The sequence below is a fragment of the Podarcis cretensis genome (assembly GCF_951804945.1).
Source record: "Podarcis cretensis genome assembly, chromosome: 17".
Taxonomy (NCBI): Eukaryota; Metazoa; Chordata; class Lepidosauria; order Squamata; family Lacertidae; genus Podarcis; species Podarcis cretensis.
In genome coordinates this window covers 34,922,091-34,943,478 of record NC_137187.1, presented here as the reverse complement: position 1 = coordinate 34,943,478, position 21,388 = coordinate 34,922,091, and the positions used below count along the sequence as shown (strand labels likewise).

Below are 21,388 nucleotides of genomic sequence, written 5' to 3'. Positions count from 1 at the left end.
GTCTCATCAATATGAGCAGGGGCTGCAGAGGTTATGAGCAGGGGCTGTAGGCTATGTGATCCTCCACAAAACTGATATCTGACCCCTGGATCAGGCCTGTCAGGGACCTTAATTTGGTCTGCAAGGCTGTTTTCCCCAAACCACACCGTATCAGCCTGTCACCCAACATTACACAGTTCTGATGGGACAGGTAAAAGATGTGGCTGTTATTTAGTCGTTTAGTCATGTCTGACTCTTCGTGATCCCATGGACCAGAGCACGCCAGGCACTCCTGTCTTCCACTGCCTCCCGCAGTTTGGTCAAACTCATATTAGTAGCTTCAAGAACACTGTCCAACCATCTCATCCTCTGTCGTCCCCTTCTCCTTGTGCCCTCAATCTTTCCCAACATCAGGGTTTTTTCCAGGGAGTCTTCTCTTCTCATGAGGTGGCCAAAGTATTGGAGCCTCAGCTTCACGATCTGTCCTTCCAGTGAGCACTCAGAGCTGATTTCCTTCAGAATGGAGAGGTTTGATCTTCTTGCAGTCCATGGGACTCTCAAGAGTCTCCTCCAACACCATAATTCAAAAGCATCAATTCTTTGGCGATCAGCCTTCTTTATGGTCCAGCTCTCACTTCCATACATCACTACTGGGAAAACCATAGCTTTAACTATACGAACCTTTGTTGGGAAGGTGATGTCTCTGCTTTTCAAGATGCTGTCTAGGTTTGTCATTGCTTGTCTCCCAAGAAGCAGGCGTCTTTTAATTTCATGACTGCTGTCACCATCTGCAGTGATCATGGAACCCAAGAAAAAGCACTGCCTTGTCGTGGAGAAGGGGCTTGAATAACGCAGAGAAGCTTTGAGCTATGCCGTGCAGGGCACCCAAGGCGGACAAGTCATAGTGGAGAGTTTTGACTAAACGTGATCCACCTGGAGCAGGAACCGGCAAGCCACTCCAGTATCCCTGCCAAAAAAACTCCATGGACAAAGACAACAGGCATATAAAAGATGTGGCTGGGAAAGTGTGAATGAGCTCTTGATTGTTCCTTGGCAACAGGGACTGTAGGTGGCACCTTTTAAAACTGGTATCAAATACCAAGTGGCTTCACTTGGTAGCTCCCAATCAGAGATCTCCAGTGGATCCCTACAAATCTCACTGGGAACTCTTGGCTGCAGCTGACCACTTGTGCTGGGCCCAGGGGTAACCCGAGAACCATGATTCAGGTCCAGTCCAGAATCCGAAGGTTCCGCTAGGAGTCAGTCCGACAGGATCAAGGCAGGACTTGAGGCAGGAAACCAGGCAAGGACAGGTACAGGATGTCAGGCAGGATCTGGCATACAGCAATATTGCTCCCACAACCTGGGGCGAGGTCCGACAGCCTTTTATATTTGTCGGGGTAACAGCCGGTCCTGATCCCCCGGGGACTGACCTCCCTGTTTCGCCCAAAGGCGAGCACTCCTCCTGCGAGTACTCAGGTCTCTCCTTCTCTCAGACCTTAGTCTCTGCAGCTCGGGAGATGTCGGTGGGTTACTAGACCCAGGGGCCGCCTCAGCCTCCTCTGACCAAACCGGTAGTGGAGCAGCTATAAGTGATGGCCCAGCTGGAGGCAACGAGGGAATCCCCGCATCTGGAGCCAGGGCAGGCTCAGGCCCCTGACTCGGCCTAGCTGGTGCTTGTTGCAGGGGAACCTGTGCAGACTGGGGCTCTTCAGAATCTGGCCTCAGACTTGGTTCAGATGATGCCTGAGGCAAAGGATCCGGTGCAGACCGAGACTCCTCTGGTTCCGAGTCCCAGGCCATCACACCACTGCTGAAATCTGGGTTTGCAGTTTTGGTTGGAAGCTCCTGTCAGCAGGACTGTGCATGATCACAGCTTACTTCAAATGGCCTTGCAGGGCTCCCTCCTCAGATGGGAAGGGCTTGTGTATTACTTCCCTTGGTTCAAAACATAGCGAGTTCATTCTGCTGAGTCCTGCCCTGATGGCCTGGCTGCATAGAGGCATCAGCTCACAGGACTGGCATCCCAGGATCAGTGTGAAGGGACAACTCCTCCCTCTTAATAGGATAGTTTTGCTCCTGGCATGTCTAGCCCTTTAGAGGCTCGCAGTGCAAAGGGCTGGGCAGTGTGAAATTCCGTCATGTTGCACATAAGCGGAGAATTAGGTGATTGGGCAAAAAACGGGAGTCCTAAGTAACTCCTCTTCATATTCTCCCCACCCGGCACTTAAAAGTTCAGAGGAATTTCAGACACCAATTGAGTTTCCAATGGGCTTTCCAGGGGTCTGAGAATACCGCTTGTGTGTCCCTTTTGCCTACTAGACGATTACAAACCATGCAAAATTTGCCAATGTATTATTTATTAAATTTGTCAGTTGCTTTTTCTTGCCCAAGGCAACTCAAAGTGACTTGCAAGCAAAGAAACAAAACAAAACCACATGGATACAGTGGTGCCCCGCAAGACGAACGCCTCACAAGACGGAAAACCCGCTAGACGAAAGTGTTTTCCGTTTTGGAGGCGCTTCGCAAAACAAATTTCCCTAAGGGCTTGCTTCGCAAGACGAAAATGTCTTGCGAGTTCCTGCGGGGTCTTCCCCCTTCCCCCCCCCTTTTCCTAAGCCTTAAGCCACTTATCAGCTATCCGCTAAAAGCCGCTAAACCGCTAATAGCGCTAATCCACTAAGCTGTCAATGGGCTTGCTTCGCAAGACGAAAAAACCGCTATATGAAGAGCCTCACGGAACGGATTAATTTCATCTTGCGAGGCACCACTGTACATTAAAACCAAGGGAAAAAATATACAGTGGAACCTCAGTTCTCGAACAGCTCCGTTGACAAATGTTTTGGAAGCTAAACGCCGAAAACCCAGAAGTAATTGCTTTGGTTTTCAAACAATTTTTGGAAGCCGAACGTGCTACGCAGCTTCTGTTTTGAGTTTACCTATCGAATTGAGGCTTCCTCTTTCAGTTTTTGAACATTTTGGAAGTCAAATGGTCTTCCGGAACGGATTACGTTTGAAAACTGAGGTTCTACTGTATATCTATAGGCACATTTTGTTTAATTTGCATATTCCCAGGTTACAGAATCCAGACATTTCTGGGGCGGAACTTTGACTTCTTCTTTTTTTTTGTAAGCACAGAGTACATATAGCCTTGGCAATACCTAAGTGGGGGAGAAAGGATCCATTGGTTTCTATGCAAACAGAGCACAGCCAATCTACTCAGCTTCTTTCACAGGGATATGGCCACGTTAAAATGTTAACAACAGTGTTAGAAACTGGGATAGAAAAGCTAGGAGTCAAATGGCTCCTGGGACCTGGGTCTGGGGTGCCAAAACAGAATATCTAGTCGCCCTTTGGAGAGGGGGGTATCGGCAACACATTTTATTTATTATTTTAACAAGCATGAACTAATACATAATTCACATAAGTGACACATTGTTAATATCACTTTTTTAACGTCCATTGTTAATACATGTTTAATTTGGTGTTTACAATAAAAATATTGGTACCATACTTCAGTTTTCAAAACACTCTACCCTTTATTGTTAAACTCCTTAACAATATTGCCTATCCTTAGAATGTACTTTGAGGCTTCAAAGCACATACATTTCAGTAATCCTTGAGTGTCAGCCAGGCACAAAAAATGGCACCCAGACTTTTTGAGGTACATGCAAATGGAGAATCTTTAGGTGCCTGCTAATTTCAAACCCTGGTTAACAACACTTGTACTATTGTTATGACACTAGAATGAGGTGAACCTTCTGCCCTTAAACATCTACAGCCAGCAATTAAGGATTTTACTTCCTCCACCATGAACTAATAGGATGCCCTTAGGCAAGCTACTCTCTCAGCCTCAGTTGCCATATCTGCAAATTGGGTATAACACAGTTGATCTAACTTACAGGTTTGTTAAAAGATTTTTTTTGAAAAATCTAATGGACGTTAAGCCATTTGAACACCCTAAAGCACTATATGAATGCCTGCCTTTATAGACAGAAGCCCACTGAGACACAGGCTTCCTTGAACTCTATGGAAACAGATAACCTTACCATGGCAGCGATGGTACAAGCAGTTCCTCTCCTTTCTTCGCTTCTCTCCCTTTCCCTCTGCTACAACTACAGCTTACAATGCAACAGACCAACTGTTTTTTCAGGTGTTTTTACCTCAAAATAATGTGTTTTTAAACACAAAAACAAACAACAAAAAACCATCAAATGTATTATATGCCTTGCTCATGATCTTCTCTTAGGCCTCTGGTTGGCCACTGTGGAAAACAGGATGCTGGGCTGGAGAGGATGTCCTTTTGAGATATCCAGTAAAGGGACATTTTTCCACATGTGGTGGGACTGTAAAATCATAAAGAAATACTGGGAAATGATTTATAATCAAATGAAGATGTTTAAAATAAACTTTGTTCAAAAAAACCCAGAAGCTTTCCTATTAGGTATTATAGGAGTGGATCTACCAAAATCACAAAAGAATTTATTTATGTGTGCAACTACGGCTGCACGGACATTCTTAGCACAATGCTGGAAAGAAGAAGGAGTCCCAGCTAAAGAAGATTGGCAGTTAAATTAATGGAATATGCTGAAATGAGAATTGACAATGAAACTAAGAGGAAGAGATGACAATGAACTTAAGGAAGAGTGGAAGGTGTTTATTGCATATATACAGAAGCATTAGCAGGGTTTTCAAGTTACTTGTAATTTTGTTATGAATGGATAATAAGTAATTTAAATAAGGTCTCAAACTGAACAATGGACATGCAGTATATTGATAAATTATGGAACCAAGGAAGGGACTAGAGGGAAGTCAATTTGTTTTGTTTGCTTTGTTTTTGTACAGTCATATCTTGGGTTGAAGTAGCTTCAGGATAAATATTTTTGGATTGCGCGCTGCAGCGACTCAGAAGTAATGGAGCGCGTTACTTCCGGGTTTCGCCGCTCGCACATGCACAGATGGTCAAAATGACGTCAAGCGCACGCGCAGAAGCGATGAATTGCCACCCGCGCAGACGTGGATTGCGTTTGCTTCTGGATGCGAACGGGGCTACGGAATGGATCCCGTTCGCATCCAGAGGTACCACTGTATTGTTTTTGTTTTTTGTTAAATCAATAAATTGTTATATAAAAAAGGAGAGATATCCAGTAAATATTTCAGGTGACTCACGTTTCCCTCTTTTGGGGCCCATGGACCCATTTGCAAACTGCAAAAACTGCTATGGGTACCACACCAAACACCTCACACCCAACCTATTGCATTAGCCCCTGAAAGGCCTAATTTCATCAGAGGGAAGGGCAAGGCAGCCTATGGACAATGGGGAAGGCCTCTGTAGGCACACGCAGAGTGGCATATTGGTGACATCTGGGCCAGAATAACCAGGGAAGTATGAAAGAAGACAGACGTTGGTTCTTGCACGACACACTGCCTCAGCTTTCTTTGTTCTACAGCGGAAGACTCTTGCCCTTGCGCTGCAGCAGAGAGGTGGGGAATGAATGGGGCCACCCTGTCCCCAGTCCCGCTAGCAGCTAGAGCAGGGGTAGGCAACCTACGGCCCGGGGGCCGGGGCCGGCCCAATCGCCTTCTAAATCCGACCTGCAGACAGTCCGGGAATCAGCATGTTTTTACATGAGTAGACTGTGTCCTTTTATTTAAAATGTGGGGCCTGCCTGGTGTTTTTACATGAGCAGAATGTGTGCTTTAATTTAAAATGCATCTCTGGGTTATTTGTGGGGCATAGGAATTTGTTCATTCCCCTCTACAAAATACACTGTCCCTCAGACAAGGTCTGAGGGACAGTGGACCGGCCCCCTGCTGAAAAAGTTTGCTGACCCCTGCGCTAGAGCTATGGTTTCCAAACCCCAGTGGCTTCCACTTCCCATCAGTCTCAATTCTCAAATGCTTCTCTCCTGACACCTCCTCCCTCCTCTACTTCCAAGCTACTTCCAGTTGGGAACCTGGCCAGAAAACAATTTAAAGAGACGGGAGCAAGAGTTCTCTGGCTGAGCTGGGATTCGAACTTGCGTTTCCCGCTTCTGAGCCCAGCCCCTTGATCAAGGTGCCTTCCCAAGTTTCCCCTCAACTCCCTTATGTATTCATCAACACCATCCAGCAGGTAAAAAAGGGGTTGTGTAAACCCCAAATTTGGTATTGGGGGACAGAATTGAGTTCCCTGGGAAAATCAGTATTAATTAAACTGCAACCAAGTAAGTTTCTAGCCCTGAGGTTTTGGAGCAATGCTTTGGGAGCAAATGGGCTGTGCCTGGGGGAATGGCATAAGCCAGAAGTGTTGCTGGATTAGGTTTCTAGGGGTTGAGTTTTGAACCCCCAAAGCTTCTTGCCTTTCTCCATACTTTGCTGAATCAGAAACCAACATTTGCATTAAACCACGCAGAGCAAGCTAAAAGTAAGATAGGGTGGCTGGGTGCCCTAGGGCAATGACTCCACCATGACATTTCATTAAACTCTGACCATAGGTTTATTACCTGCCCGCAGACTGTCTCGCCAGAGTGGTGCATGCTCTAGTTATCTCCTGCTTGGACTACTGCAATGTTCTCTATGGGGGGCTACCTTTGAAGGTGACCCAGAAACTACAATTAATCCAGAATGCAGCAGCTAGACTGGTGACTGGGAGTGGCTGCTGAGACCATATAACACTGGTCCTGAAAGACCTACATTGGCTCCCAGTACGTTTCCAAGCACAATTCCAAGTGTTGGTGCTGACCTTTAAAGCCCTAAATGGCCTCGGCCCAGTATACCTGAAGGAGAGTCTCCATCCCCATCGTTCAGCCCAGACGCTGAGGTCCAGCTCCAAGGGCCTTCTGGTGGTTCCCTCACTGCGAGAAGTGAGGTTACAGGGAACCAGACAGAGGGCCTTCTCGGTAGTGGCACCTGCCCTGTGGAACGCCCTCCCATCAGATGTCAAGGAAATAAACAACTACAGTAGTGCCCCGCAAGACGAATGCCTCGCAAGACGAAAAACCCGCTAGACAAAAGGGTTTTCCGTTTTGGAGGCGCTTCGCAAAACGAATTTCCCTATGGGCTTGCTTCGCAAGACGAAATGTCTTGCGAGTTTTTCCGACTTTTTTTTCCTTCGCCCCCCCTTTTTCTAAGCCGCTAAGTCGCTTATCTGCTTATCCGCTAAGCTGCTAAGCCGCTAAAAGCTGCTAAGCCGCTAATAGCACTAATCCGCTAAACCGTCAATGGGCTTGCTTCGCAAGACGAAAAAACCGCTAGACGAGAATCGCGGAACGGATTCTTTTCGTCTTGCGAGGCACCACTGTATCTGACTTTTAGAAGACATCTGAAGGCAGCCCTGTTTAGGAAAACTTTTAATGTTTGATGTTTTATCGTGTTTTTAATATTCTGTTCGGAGCTGCCTTGAGTAGCTGAGGAGGACCATCCAGATAGGCGGGGTATAAGTAATACATTATTTATTATTATTATTATTACTGATTACACCAGGGCTTAATCGAGCAACTGTGCCCCATGGGCCAGGCATCTGAAAATCCAACATCTAAGAGAGAAACTAGATGTTATCACAACCCTGTGATTCCTCACAAAAGCAAATTTCAGGGGTAATTAACCCTTCTCCACTCACCAGTTCTCCCCCATGACCCGTGACCAGAAATATGCCTGACTGGGGAAAGAAGGGGAGGGGTGGTTTGGGAAAACCAGTGGGTGTGTGGAAGAAGGAAGCCCTGCCCTTCCACCCACCAGATCTCCTCTGAAGATGACCCCTCCTCTGTATTATCATTAACCAGGAAAGCTGTATGGGCTCCTTCTCATGCGTAGTTCTGCCCTGAAGGCAGCCTCCTCACCTTGACTCAAGGCAAGGTCACCTCTGATCACAAACCGGGTGCCTTGGGTACTTCCATGTGCACACCTTTGCAATGTGTTGCTAAAAGTCGTCCAGGGAGGAACAGAGCCAAAAGTCAGGAATAAAAGCTGAAGTACTTCCAATACAAAGATGTGTGTGTGTGTGTGTATCAGGATGTTTTAATCATAGCAGTTCCCCATCAGGAATCATGCAATGGCATCTGGAAATGTGGAACTAAAGAGCCAGACAAGAAATGCCACTGCTACAATTCCTCAAATCCTCCACATGGCTTCCAGGTATCCAGCATGGTCCCTGAGTGGCTGGAGGAAACACAGCCAGATGGGCGGGGTATAATAATATATTATTATTATTATTATTATTATTATTATTATTATTATTATTACTTCTTAGCTGGGATCTCAACAGCAGCCTCTGGCCCAACAACTCAAAGCACTGGTCAAAAGGGTAAAGAAAGAACTATGCTGCTGTTAGTGTCTTAAACTTGATTCTCAGTGGGAAAGGGATTAAGGTATTCCTGTACTAGCTGGGCTGAATATATGGAGGCTTAATGTCCCTTGCGGGTGACACTGTGGGTTAAACCACAGAGCCTAGGACTTGCCGATCAGAAGGTCAGCGGTTCGAATCCCCACGAAGGGGTGAGCTCCTGTTGCTTGGTCCCTGCTCCTGCCCACCTAGCAGTTCCAAAGCACGTCAAAGTGCAAGTAGATAAATAGGTACCGCTCCAGCGGGAAGGTAAACAGTGTTTCCGTGTGCTGCTCTGGTTTGCCAGAAGTGGCTTAGTCATGCTGGCCACACGACCCAGAAGCTGTACGCCAGCTCCCTCGGCCAATAAAGCGAGATGAGCGCCACAACCCCAGAGTCGGCCACGACTGGACCTAATGGTCAGGGGTCCCTTTACCTTTACCTTTACCTAATGTCCCTTGCAATGGTTGCCAAGGATCAAAGCAAAGTGCTCCATGAATTACAATAATATTTGAGCAGAGTGTTGGGCTGCACATGTTCCGATTTAGATAGACCCTTCTAGCTTGCAGAATTGGCATCAGTCAGACTCTTAATATCAGGGTTGTAGGTTCGAGCCCCAGGGTGGGCAAAAGATTCCTGCATTGGAGGGGGTTGGACTAAATGACCTTCAGGGTGCCTTCTAGCTCTATGATTCTGTGAAAAGCTGGAGAAACGAGCACTGGCTGCGTGGTGATCTTAATACTGTACCAAGCTCCATGCTGCATTACCAGATGTGCAAATAACCAGAAGGTGAAATGAGCTACACGCCATAAGACGCCAACACAAACAGAAAAATTAAGCAATTGCAAATCACTAATTAGGGGGATTAAGAGAAACCTTTGCCTGGATTCAGGATTTCATCTCGAGAAAGCTAATTGGCAAATTCCCACTTTCCTGGTTACCTGGCCAGTAAAATCCCAGCCCCTCCGCGCCCCACTCACCCACGAGCAGGCACACGACATCCACAGCCACCAAGGTCTTCCTCAGCGCAGCTCTGGGAGCAGCGAAGTCCCCAGCTCGGGATCTGGGCCTCCGCACCGTCACCTGGACGTCGCCCTGGTGGCGAGGCCAAGCCAGAGGCTCCGCGCTGAGCGGCTGCCGGGACAGGGCGTGGAGAAGCGCGTCGGGATCTTTTTGCATGATCTTTGCAGAGCAACCTGCCGCTGCGGGATCGGGCGGGATCCAGCTCCTTAGTCCATGCGGTTCAAACCCAGTCCGGAGCCTCGGGTCCCTGGGGGAGGAGAGCAGAGCCGCGCTGGGGTTCAGTCACTGGGGAGGAAGACGCCAAGTCTTCTAGTCCCTGGTGAGAGCGGCTGGAGAGGGCAGAAAGCAGGACTTGGAGCGCCAGGGTGGGGCAGGGGCTCCCGTCGGCTCCTGGAAGTCCTCTGCAATCCGGATCTTCTCAGGATCTAGGGAGGGGGGAGGGGAGGGCCGCCTGGCAAGGAGCGCAAACAAACAAACAAACAAAGTTTCCTCGCCTCTGCATCAGCCCTGGAACAAAGAGCAGCTCCGCTGGCGCTCAGGGCGCACGAGAGCGCACGAGAGCGCAGCAGCCTCGGGCCGGGGCCACTTGGGAAGGACCCCTGGCGCCTCTCCCCACGAGGCGGGGCCAAGGAGCGGGGCCAAAGTCCGGCACGACGGGGCGGACGGGCGGCGGAGGGAGAGCCAACCCCGCGCTCGCCGGCCCCGAAGGCGCTGGGCGAAGCTTTCCTCCGGGTCCCCCCGCCCCCGAAATGCTCGGGCAACCCGATGGGGCGGAGCGAGCGCGTCCCGTCGAGGGGCGGGGCGTGTTCGGGGGCGGTGGCTGCAGCGGGAGCAGCTGCCTCGGGGCAGAGACCCGCCTGGGCGTCGCTCCTCCAGGCCCGGAGCGAGAAGCGAAGCGGGTCTCGCCCACCGCCCCTTTTCCAGCCTGGCCTGGTCCGCTCTGGTCGCTCCTCCCGGCGCAGCCCCGCTCCGTCCAGGGAAAGGGAAGCCGGATGGGATCCAAGCCGCATCGACTTGGAAGCGAGCTCCCCGGGTTCAATCGGAGCTGCTCCCGACGAAAGCCAGCCGAGCCGTTGGCTCTCAGTTGTGCTGCCACGTCCGAGGCCGGAGGGAGAAGGCGCTGCGTAAAAGCCAGGGGGAATCCCAGCCATTTCTCGCTGCCTTGGGAAAACTGTGTTGGTAGGGTAGAAGGGAGAAGTTGCAACTGGCGAAGTTCTTCCCCCGTCCCCCCCCCCCCCCAGGACAAAATGCTGTCCTAGTCTGGGCCTCCGCACAGTCCATCCTGTGGACATGAGGTGTAGCGCGCTAAACCTCATCAGTGGGTCCCAAAAGTGGGTTACAAGTTAAAATTCAGTATTAAGAACAGTTAAAACAAATTGCAGTCATGGGAATTTTGTGTGTGTGTGTGTGTGTGTCCTGAGAGCACATGTCTCATGTGTCAAAGGCCGGGGGAAAGAGGCGAGAATTCTGGACTTTTTGACTCTGGTGCATATTTCTGTTGCCATGGGTATTAGAAAAAGGCACTAAATTTTAAAAGCGCCCAATTTAAGTGACAGCTGTAACGAAAGAATAAAGAATGCACTCTTTGGATTTAGAAGGGGGTCCTGCAGCTTTCCCACATGTGACATGTTTGAAGTCAGTTGGCGTTAACCTGTGGCCCCGATTTGATGTGTCAATTGCTTGATTTGGGGTGGTGGTGGCACAAAACGGGTTTGTGGCACAAAACTAGCACCAAACTTTGGCATCAGTTGGGTGGGGTCCGGAATTTCGGGGTCACACATTAATGAAGCTACATCAGCTGAATTCCAGCTTGAGAAAGGTGAATGTTTTTTACCCAAAATGGCCAAATCCGGAGGCTGGTAGTAAGATGGCAGTTCCTCACCAGTATGATGATAGTATGAAGCCCCTTTCCTTCCCCACCTTTCTTCATTCTGGTGGCTTAATTTTGTGTGTGTGTGTTGCTGCTGTTTAACAAGAGGATAGAAATCCTTGCCAATCTACCGCAAGCTGCAGAGTTCTGAAAGTAATTCCAAGCTACCTTCTGCCTATCACTGTTCTAGAGCAGGGTGCATCCGGTGTAAGGATCTCGTTCCCAGTTTGGGGTGCTTGTTGATCTAGTCCTGTCGTTACAGGACCAAGTGACCTTTGTAGATCAGAGCACCTTTTATCACCTTAGGCTTATACTGTATACCAGGGGTATACCTTAGGCTTATACTGTATACCAACTTTTTCCACTGTCCCTCAGACCTTGTGGGGGCCGGACTATATTTTTTTGGGGGGGAATGAACGAATTCCTTTGCCCCACAAGTAACCCAGAGATGCATTTTAAATAAAAGGACACATTCTACTCATGTAAAAACACGCTGATTCCCGGACCGTCCACGGGCCGGATTGAGAAGGCGATTGGGCCGGATTCGGCCCCCGGGCCTTAGTTTGGCTACCGATGCTGTATACCATTGATTGAGTTTACTTATATGTCACTTTCCCAAACTGGCTCACAGCAAACCTTCCAAAAATGCAAATATATGAAATACAGAGCAAATTATATATATATTTAAAAGGCCAGAAACCAACAATTTCTAAATAGGGAAGCTTTTTAATGTGTAATGTTCTATTAAGGTTTTGTATATGTTGGAAGGAATCAAGAGCGGCTGGAGCAACCCAGTCAGGTGGGCAGGGTTCAAATAATAAAATTATATTATAAATAATATTATAATTATTTTTAAGAAAACTGGTCTAGGTTTATGAACGTAAATGCAAAGCAAAACACAAGTTAACTGACAATAAAGTTTCTGGTACTGGTCTTCCTACATTCCAAGGAGCCTGATTTGAATGCAGTTCATTTAAAAAAAACCACATTTTAATTGACTCTTTTAAAAAATTATTTTATTTTAACAAAGTAATAAATAAATAAGAATAAAAATGTACACCCCACCACTGACACCATTCCTTTGTAACTATCCAACCTCCCAAAATTTCAACACCTTTTGCAATGTCTGACCCCTTTCCGTTTTAACAGTACAAATTATACAAACACCCTCCATATTTCCTCAAAATCATTTCTCCTGCATATTCCTCATCTTACCTTAATGGAACATGTTAATTTATCATTAATAGCTATATCCCACACCTCTTTATACCATTGAATGCAGTTTAGAGGGGAGAGGTCCTCTCATCAGGCTAGATGATGTACAGCTGGCTCCTACATCCTTACTCCAGAGTAGAACGCAGGTGGAACTGTGGTCTAAACTACTGAGCCTCTTGGGCTTGCCGATCAGAAGGTCAGCGGTTCAAATCCCTGTGACTGGGTGAGCTCCCGTTGCTCTGTCCCAGCTCCTGCCAACCTAGCAGTTCGAAAACACGCCAGGGCGAGTAGATAAATAGGTACCACTGCGGTGGGAAGGTAAACATGCCAGAGAGATGGCCTTCTAAGTGATGGCACCACTGTGGAATAGCCTCCCTGCAGAGGCTTGCCTGGTGCTCTCTTTATGGTCATTCCTGCACCAAGGCTTCATTAAAAACAGTCCCAGTTAGTAACATTTTACTTTTTACTGTTTCATGCGGCTGTACATTTTTTATTTATTTACTTTGATCTTATTCTCTCTACTGGAGTTTCTTTGCTGCAAGTTTTTATCTTAGGATACTGGGGTACCTTGGTTCTCGAACAACTTAGTTGTTGAACAAATCAGCTCCCGAACACCAAAAACCCGGAAGTAAGTGTTCCGGTTTTCAAACGTTTTTCAGAAGCCGAATGTCTGACGCGGCTTCTGCTTGTGTGCAGGAAGCTCCTGCAGCCAATCGGAAGCCACACCTTAGTTTTCAAACAGTTTTGGGAGTCGAACGGACTTCCAGAACGGATTAAGTTCGAGAACCAAAGTACCACTGTATTGTTATTTTAATTGCATGTTAGCATTTTATGCATGTGAGCTGCATAGAAAACAAACTATGTATGTAAGTATAGTTTAACAACAAAAATGACAACACTTTTATGTTACCTGGGAGGGTAATTTGAATTTGCTAATGATACCCAAATGTCTTTTGCTCTGTAGCATTCTGTTTCTTTAGAGATGGATCAGGAGAGAGAGCACAACTTCATGAGTAATGATTTTATGGTTGTTATCTCTACAACATGGGAGAATTCTGATCCACATGATTTACTTTAACGTGAACTTTCCAGGAGGAAGGTCTGATAGCTGTTTGGCAGACCAGTGTTTCTGCATTGAGGAAGAAATCACGTATCCATGTTGCTTCCCTGGTAGGTAGAACTACAAATGAATTTGAAAACTGATTTTGGGTATTTTTGTAGGCATAGAATAATGACTGAGATCACCCAGATGGGCTCAAAAGGCTGACTCAGGACACTTAATTCTATGGAATTCAAAGTGAAATGCAACAAAATACAATATACAGTGGTACCTTGGTTTACAAACAATCTGTTCCGGAAGTCCATTCTTAAACCAAGGTGCGCTTTCCCTAATGAGTCCTCCCACCGCCAGTGCCCTTCCACCATTCGACTTCCATTCTTAGACCAAGGTAAAGTTCACAAACCAGGACACTATTTCCGGTTTTGTGGAGTTTGTAAACTGAATAGTTCATAAACAGGGCTGCTCTTAAACCGAGGTACCACTGTATAAAAAATGAAAGAAGAAATAAAAAACCCACACAGCATTTAGCATGCATTACAATTATAACAGGTGGGGAAATCATTAAGCGAGCCACCAAGACTCTCAGTTTTCAGGTGGTCCATAGAATCATAGAATCAATTGTAGAATTGGGACCCTCATATTAAATAACTAACAGTTACTGCCCAAAATCTGCAGCCTGGTGCAGCTGTCTCATTCTGCCCTGTTGGGGGTGATGTTGAGTCAGGCTGAGGAAAGGACTGGAATTCTACATCCAGCCATCCACCCTCCTTCCTGCACAGAGAATCAAACAGGATGCAAAACAGTGCCAGCTTGTGGACAGAGAAGAAACTCGTGCATTTTGCAGGAATTTCAAAGGAATGTTTTGGCAGTATGTGCAACGAGGAAGAAATTGAAGCAGAATATTTTTATTTTGGAAAATGCGCCATTGTAATATGTTGCTCTATCCTCCTGCTGCTTGTTGTTGTTGTTTAGTCGTTTAGTCGTGTCCGACTCTTCGTGACCCCCTGGACCAGAGCACGCCAGGCACTTCTGTCTTCCACTGCCTCCTGCAGTTTGGTCAGACTCATGCTGGTAGCTTCGAGAACACTGTCCAACCATCTCGTCCTCTGTAGTCCCCTTCTCCTTGTGCCCTCCATCTTTCTCAACATCAGGGTCTTTTCCAGGGAGTCTTCTCTTCTCATGAGGTGGCCAAAGTATTGGAGCCTCAGCTTCAGGATCTGTCCTTCCAGTGAGCACTCAGGGCTGATTTCCTTAAGAATGGAGAGGTTTGATCTTCTTGCAGTCCATGGGACTCTCAAGAGTCTCCTCCAGCACCATAATTCAAAAGCATCAATTCTTCGGCAATCAGCCTTCTTTATGGTCCAGCTCTCACTTCCATACATCACTACTGGGAAAACCATAACTTTTAATATACGGACCTTTGTTGGCAAGGTGATGTCTCTACTTTTTAAGATGCTGTCCAGGTTTGTCATCGCTTTTCTCCCAAGAAGCAGGCGTCTTTTAATTTCGTGGCTGCTGTCACCATCTGCAGTGATCATGGAGCCCAAGAAAGTAAAATCTCTCACTGCCTCCATTTCTTCCCCTTCTATTTGCCAGGAGGTGATGGGACCAGTGGCCATGATCTTCGTTTTTTTGATGTTGAGCTTCAAACCATATTTTGCGCTCTCCTCCTGCTGCACGCAACCAAAAACAGTGCTTGTAGGGTTTGTGGGCAACCCCTACAATAACAGTCTGGTTTGTGCGGATGGTGTAGTAGTGGAACAATTCTTCCCAAGGGAGCCAAGTTGAGCTGGAACTTCCTTTTTTTTTTTTTTATAATAATTTTTATTAATTTTCCACACAAATAGTAAAGAACAATATAAAACAGTACAACTTCAAGCTCATCAGTTCATACCCTTCTTTCTTTGACTTCCCCATACCTCCCCATCCCTGCATCCTTGTTTAATGGTTCTTTAGCAACCCTTAGGTCCATTGTCCTAATTCCCTTTCATAAAAAGAAATTCCTAAATTTTCTGTTTACTGCTGCAATTCTTTACTTCTTACCCCCTGACATCTTAACACTCCTCAATTTTACAATTATTTTTAAGATATATTTTGAATTTCTTCCAGTCCTCTTCCATTGTTTCTTTCCCCTGGTCCCGGATTCTGCCCGTCATCTCGGCCAGTCCCATAAAGTCGATCACCTTTGTTTGCCATTCTTCCAGAGTAGGTAGTTCTTGCGTCTTCCAATACTTTGCCAGTAGAATTCTTGCTGCTGTGGTGGCATACATAAAGAAAATCCTATCCTTCCTTGGCACCATTTGGCCCACCATACCCAAGAGGAAAGCCTCTGGTTTCTTAGGAAAAGTCCACTTAAGGACCTTCTTAATTTCATTATAGATCATTTCCCAGAAAGCTTTAACCTTTGGGCAGGTCCACCAAAGGTGGTAGAAAGTGCCTTCAGTCTCATTACATTTCCAACACTTATTATTAGGCAAATGATATATTTTTGCAAGCTTGGCTGGGGTCATGTACCATCGGTAGATCATTTTCATAATATTTTCTTTTAAGGCATTACATGCAGTAAATTTAATACCGGTGGTCCATAACTGTTCCCAGTCAGCAAACATAATATCATGACCAATATCTTGTGCCCATTTAATCATAGCTGATTTCACCATTTCATCCTGTGTATTCCATTTTAACAGCAAGTTATACACAAGTTGAGCTGGAACTTCCAAACCACAGGACAACTATTATACAGTAGCAGAAACAGATTGAAAATAAACACAAGGGCACCCAGTGGTTTCCTGAATGAATGAGTTTCATTGCTGCCAAAGGAGAAAACTTTGGCTATTCAGATCAACAGCAGAGGTGCAACTCATTTTGGAAAAGTTCAGACTTGGAACTTAGACAGTTTGATGCCTGAGGCATGAAATATGAAAGATACATATTCTGCCTAATAATAATAATATTTCATTTATACCCCAGTCATCTGGCTGGGTTGCCCAAGCCACTCTGAGCAGCTTCCAAGACATAAAAACATAATAAAACATCAAACATTAATAGTAAAAATCTGATCCAATATAAAAGTCACAATAACTTTAAAATAAATAACTTATATCAAACTTACATCACTTTCACTACTTGGGCTGACCTTGATGCCGAAATCTAGCATCGCATGAGCTCTGCAAGTGCAGCTTTCTGCCAATTGAAGTGCAGAGTGTTTGAGGACCGGGACATTCGCAAGGAAACCAAAATACTTGTTTACAAAGCTATTGTACTACCAACCTTACTGTATGCTTGTAAAGCATGGACCACTTATAAACACCATCTCCAACTCCTTGAAAGATTCCATCAAAGGTGTCTCTGAAAATTTTTACACATCACTTGGGAAGACAAACGAACTAACGCCAGTGTACTGAAAGAAGCAAAGATAACCTGTGTCAAAGCAATGGTTCTTCAACATCTACTTCGTTGGACTGGTCATGTTGTGCGGATGCCTGATTGTCATCTTCCAAAGCAACTACTCTATTCCAAACTTAAAAATGGAAAGCGGAATGTTGGTGGTCAACAAAAGAGGTTTAAAGACTCTCTCAAGGCAAATCTAAAGAAATGTAGTATAAACACTGGCAACTGGGAAACACTGGCCTGCAAGCGCTCCAGCTGAAGAACAGCCTTTACCAAAGGTGTCATGGGCTTTGAAGACACTCAAACTCAGGACACAAGGGAGAAACGTGCTAAGAGGAAGGCACGCTTGGCAAACTCTCACTGCGATTAACTCCCACCCGGAAACCTAGGTCCCGCTGTGGAAGGACATGTGGATCCAGAATTGGCCTCCACAGTCACTTATGGACTCACTGCTAAAACCCTGTTTTGGAAGACAATATTACTTGGCTATGAGTGATCGCCAAAGAAGAAGATACTTGAAAAGCTGTGGGTAATGCCTGGGAGAACCCCAGATGCAAGGGATGTAACTAAGTAAGTTTTCCAGTGGCTAGCCTGGTGGTGGTGGGAGTTCTGGTGCCCTGAATCGCTCCTTTCCTCTTCCTGGAAGAAATGGAGGCAGAATAAACCATGCAGACAATAAACAATGCAAGTTATGCAAAACTGGAAAACATGCCCGATGTGTACAATACAGTGGTACCTCAGGTTACATACGCTTCAGGTTACAGACTCCTCTAACCCAGAAATAGTGCTTCAGGTTAAGAACTTTGCTTCAGGATGAGAACAGAAATTGTGCTCTGGCGGCGCAGCAGCAGCAGGAGGCCCCATTAGCTAAAGTGGTGCTTCAGGTTAAGAACAGTTTCAGGTTAAGTACGGACCTCCGGAATGAATTAAATACTTAACCCGAGGTACCACTGTATATGCCGGATGCAGAATTCAGTATTTCCTGATGCAGAATTTGGGTTACCTTGGCACAGAATTTGTCCTTTCGAGCACAGAGTGCTCCCAGTCCTTTAGGAAGCTCCTGGCTGCATCCTGCTTTAGGTTATTCCATTTCAGTGGTTTTAATCACAATCAACTCCTACCTTGCAATCTCCCATGAGTTGTATTTTTGCCGCATCACGGGTCACCTTTGATCTGGAGACTGTGCCACCCTCTGTCCCCCCCCCCAAAAAAAGCTTTGCCTCAGGCAGTAAAGGTAAAGGTAAAGGTACCCCTGCCCGTACGGGCCAGTCTTGACAGACTCTGGGGTTGTGTGCCCATCTCACTTAAGAGGCCAGGGGCCAGCGCTGTCCGGAGACACTTCCGGGTCACGTGGCCAGCGTGACATCGCTGCTCTGGCGAGCCAGAGTCGCACACGGAAACGCCGTTTACCTTCCCGCTGGTAAGCGGTCCCTATTTATCTACTTGCAGCCGGAGGTGCTTTCGAACTGCTAGGTTGGCAGGCGCTGGGACCGAGCAGCGGGAGCGCACCCCGCCGCAGGGATTCGAACCGCCGACCTTTCGATCGGCAAGTCCTAGGCGCTGAGGCTTTAACCCACAGCGCCACCTGCGTCCCGCCTCAGGCAGTAGTTAATTTTAAATGGATACATTTAAAATAATTAACATCAGTTAACAATAATTTAGTATAATTAACATCAATTGAAAACTTTCCTATTCCAGCAGAGTTTTATGGGATTTAATTACCTGGCTGGGGTTTGCCTGCTCCCAATGTATTTAATTGCTGTGTTTTATTTAATCTCCTCCTCTTACTTGCATTCTGCATTGCTGATGGTCCTTTTCTGGTTTTGAAGTTTTTATTGGCTCCCTTTGTGGCCGAAGGGTTTCAAATAAGCAAACAAAGCGTTATGGAGTTTGGCATCTCTGCCTGTTAGAAAAAGTCCTGGGGCACCTTTAACAGAAGAATATTTCTTGTGGCATTTGTAGACTTTGTAAGTGACGGACATTGCAGTCTTGCCCAAAACAACATGTGAAAGAAGCCATTGCCTCGTCCCATCAACCTTAAGCAGCAAAAACACCTGCTTCAGAGTCTTTCTCGATGTTGGAGTTGAGCTCGCCTTGCTTCAACTTAGGGCCAGATTTAGGTTTGATGAGGCCCTACGCTACTGAAGGTAATGGGGCGCTTTATATGTCCAGCTGTCCTTTGTCAACAACAAATCGTCACTGATTTTTTGTGTTGAATATATCCTGTTATGGTTTTCCCAGTAGTGATGTATGGAAGTGAGAGCTGGACCATAAAGAAGGCTGATCGCCGAAGAATTGATGCTTTTGAATTATGGTGCTGGAGGAGACTCTTGAGAGTCCCATGGACTGCAAGAAGATCAAACCTCTCCATTCTGAAGGAAATCAGCCCTGAGTGCTCACTGGAAGGACAGATCGTGAAGCTGAGGCTCCAATACTTTGGCCACCTCATGAGAAGAGAAGACTCCCTGGAAAAGACCCTGATGTTGGGAAAGATGGAGGGCACAAGGAGAAGGGGACGACAGAGGACGAGATGGTTGGACAGTGTTCTCGAAGCTACCAGCATGAGTTTGACCAAACTGCAGGAGGCAGTGGAGGACAGGAGTGCCTGGCGTGCTCTGGTCCATGGGGTCACGAAGAGTCGGACACAACTAAACGACTAAATGACTAAACAATAACATATGCTGTTATGGTAATTTATGAACCTAATAGGTATCTAAAGTCATTTGCACATAACAAAATAGGATAGGCACTCTATATATAGGAATGAGCAAACCAGTTATATTTTAGGGAGCAGGCTAGCAGGTAGGGCCCATTACTTACATCATAGGAGCCTACGCAACACAAAACACTGTTGTTGTATGTAGGTTTTATTTTATTAGTTTTTTATCTTATATTTTGGAAATGTACATTAAGGTTTTTTTCCCTTTAAATTTTTTTGGGGGCCCCAAGAGAGCTATAGCTTGTTTAAAGGTAAAGGGACCCCTGACCATTAGGTGCAGTCGTGTCTGACTCTGGGGTTGCAGTGCTCATCTCGCTTTATTGGCCTAGGGAGCCGGCGTACAACTTCCAGGTCATGTGGCCAGCATGACTAAGCCGCTTCTGGCGAACCAGAGCAGCGCACGGAAACGCTGTTTACCTTCCCGCCGGAGCGGTACCTATTTATCTACTTGCACTTTGACGTGCTTTTGAACTGCTAGGTTGGCAGGAGCTGGAACCGAACCCCCGTCGCAGGGATTCGAACCGCCGACCTTCTGATCAGCAAGTCCTAGGCTCTGTGGTTTAACCCACAGAGCCACCCGTATCCCCATAGCTTGTTTAGTTTATGTGTAAATCTGGCACTGCTTCAACTAATAATATCTTAAAACTCTGACAATCCAGCTACTGGGGAAAAGATTTTCCTTAAGGAAGGCATGAGCAGAACCATACTGATCACTTCAGAACTTAACATGAGTCTAGCCCATCTTCATGTTCTCTTCCAGACTCTTGTCTGCCGGTACATTTCAATTGCTGCACAGGTGCTCAATGTACCACTTTTTGCCCTCTGTTGCCTGATGTGACTACTTAATTCCATTTTTGAAGCTCGTGGGAAATTCTCCAGACTGGCCAACCTAAAAACAGAGAGCATTTTACATGGGGCAAAAAGGAATGTTGTCTTACTTATTTTTCTTTGCCAAACCTTTATTAGGCATTACAAATATAGGCCATCATAAAAACGTCCATGTATAAAATTTTAAAATATTTACAAATAACCAGCCATGCAAAAAATAGGTAATAACAAGGATTTACATTGGGGTTTCCTCCCACTAAATAGTGCCATTCACCACTCTAAGAGATGCTATTGATAAAAACTCTTGCAAGCCACCCTTGCAGTTACTTCTGGGTTAATGTCAGACAGATAGAAACTGATATTTTCATTATGCCATGATGTTAGACTACCCAGAAAAGGGGATAGCACGTGTTTGTGTAGCTGGTTGTACAATGGACAGTAGAAAAGAATATGTTCTACTGTGCCTGGCACATTCAAAAAACATCTGCAATGTCTATCATTTCTGGGGATGCTTAAATATCTGCCCTTGACAAAAGCTGAGGGGGAAATATTCAGTTGGGCTAATGTAAAGGCCCTGCATTGGACTGCAATTATTAATTTTGAAATATAAGTGACCCTGTTATCTATCGGATTTAAACCATAAAATTTGGGGCAGCAAATTTTATTTACAGTTGACTGAATGTTTTGTTTTACAATGTCCCTTAATCTGATTTGAATATTATAATAAATATATTGAACACTTGAATTATACAAGAGTTCCAAGTCAATACCAATAGTTCTGATTTTGCTAGGTAAGCATTGCAACTATCTGGATTTATAAGAGTTTGACATTATAAAATGTCAGAAATGAAGTCCATGTTTGTGTGCTCTGTACCCAGGATGAACCTGTGACCAATCTCACTAAATTAAATCATACCTGACTTTAAGGATTTAAAAATAGACCAGGTGGACGCTGAGTGCCCTCTGCTGCCCGTTTGTTTAACATGCCTTTCTCTTAGCTTA

At 45.9% G+C, this 21,388-nt stretch overlaps 1 protein-coding gene and 1 long non-coding RNA gene across 2 annotated transcripts in view; one reads left to right on the top strand and one right to left on the bottom strand.

Moving 5' to 3' along the window:
• Positions 1-10,035, bottom strand: part of LOC307206732 (phospholipid phosphatase 3-like) — a 44,779-nt gene extending 34,744 nt beyond the window's left edge. Inside the window, exon 1 of the mRNA XM_079960125.1 lies at positions 9,262-10,035. Within this exon, the coding sequence (XP_079816251.1) occupies positions 9,262-9,460 (199 nt within the window). The 5' untranslated portion in view covers positions 9,461-10,035. The remainder of the gene's footprint in view (positions 1-9,261) is intronic.
• The window catches only part of LOC307206784, a 610,614-nt gene that overhangs the window by 193,419 nt on the left and 395,807 nt on the right, over positions 1-21,388 (top strand). The gene's annotated exons all lie outside the window — the stretch shown is intronic.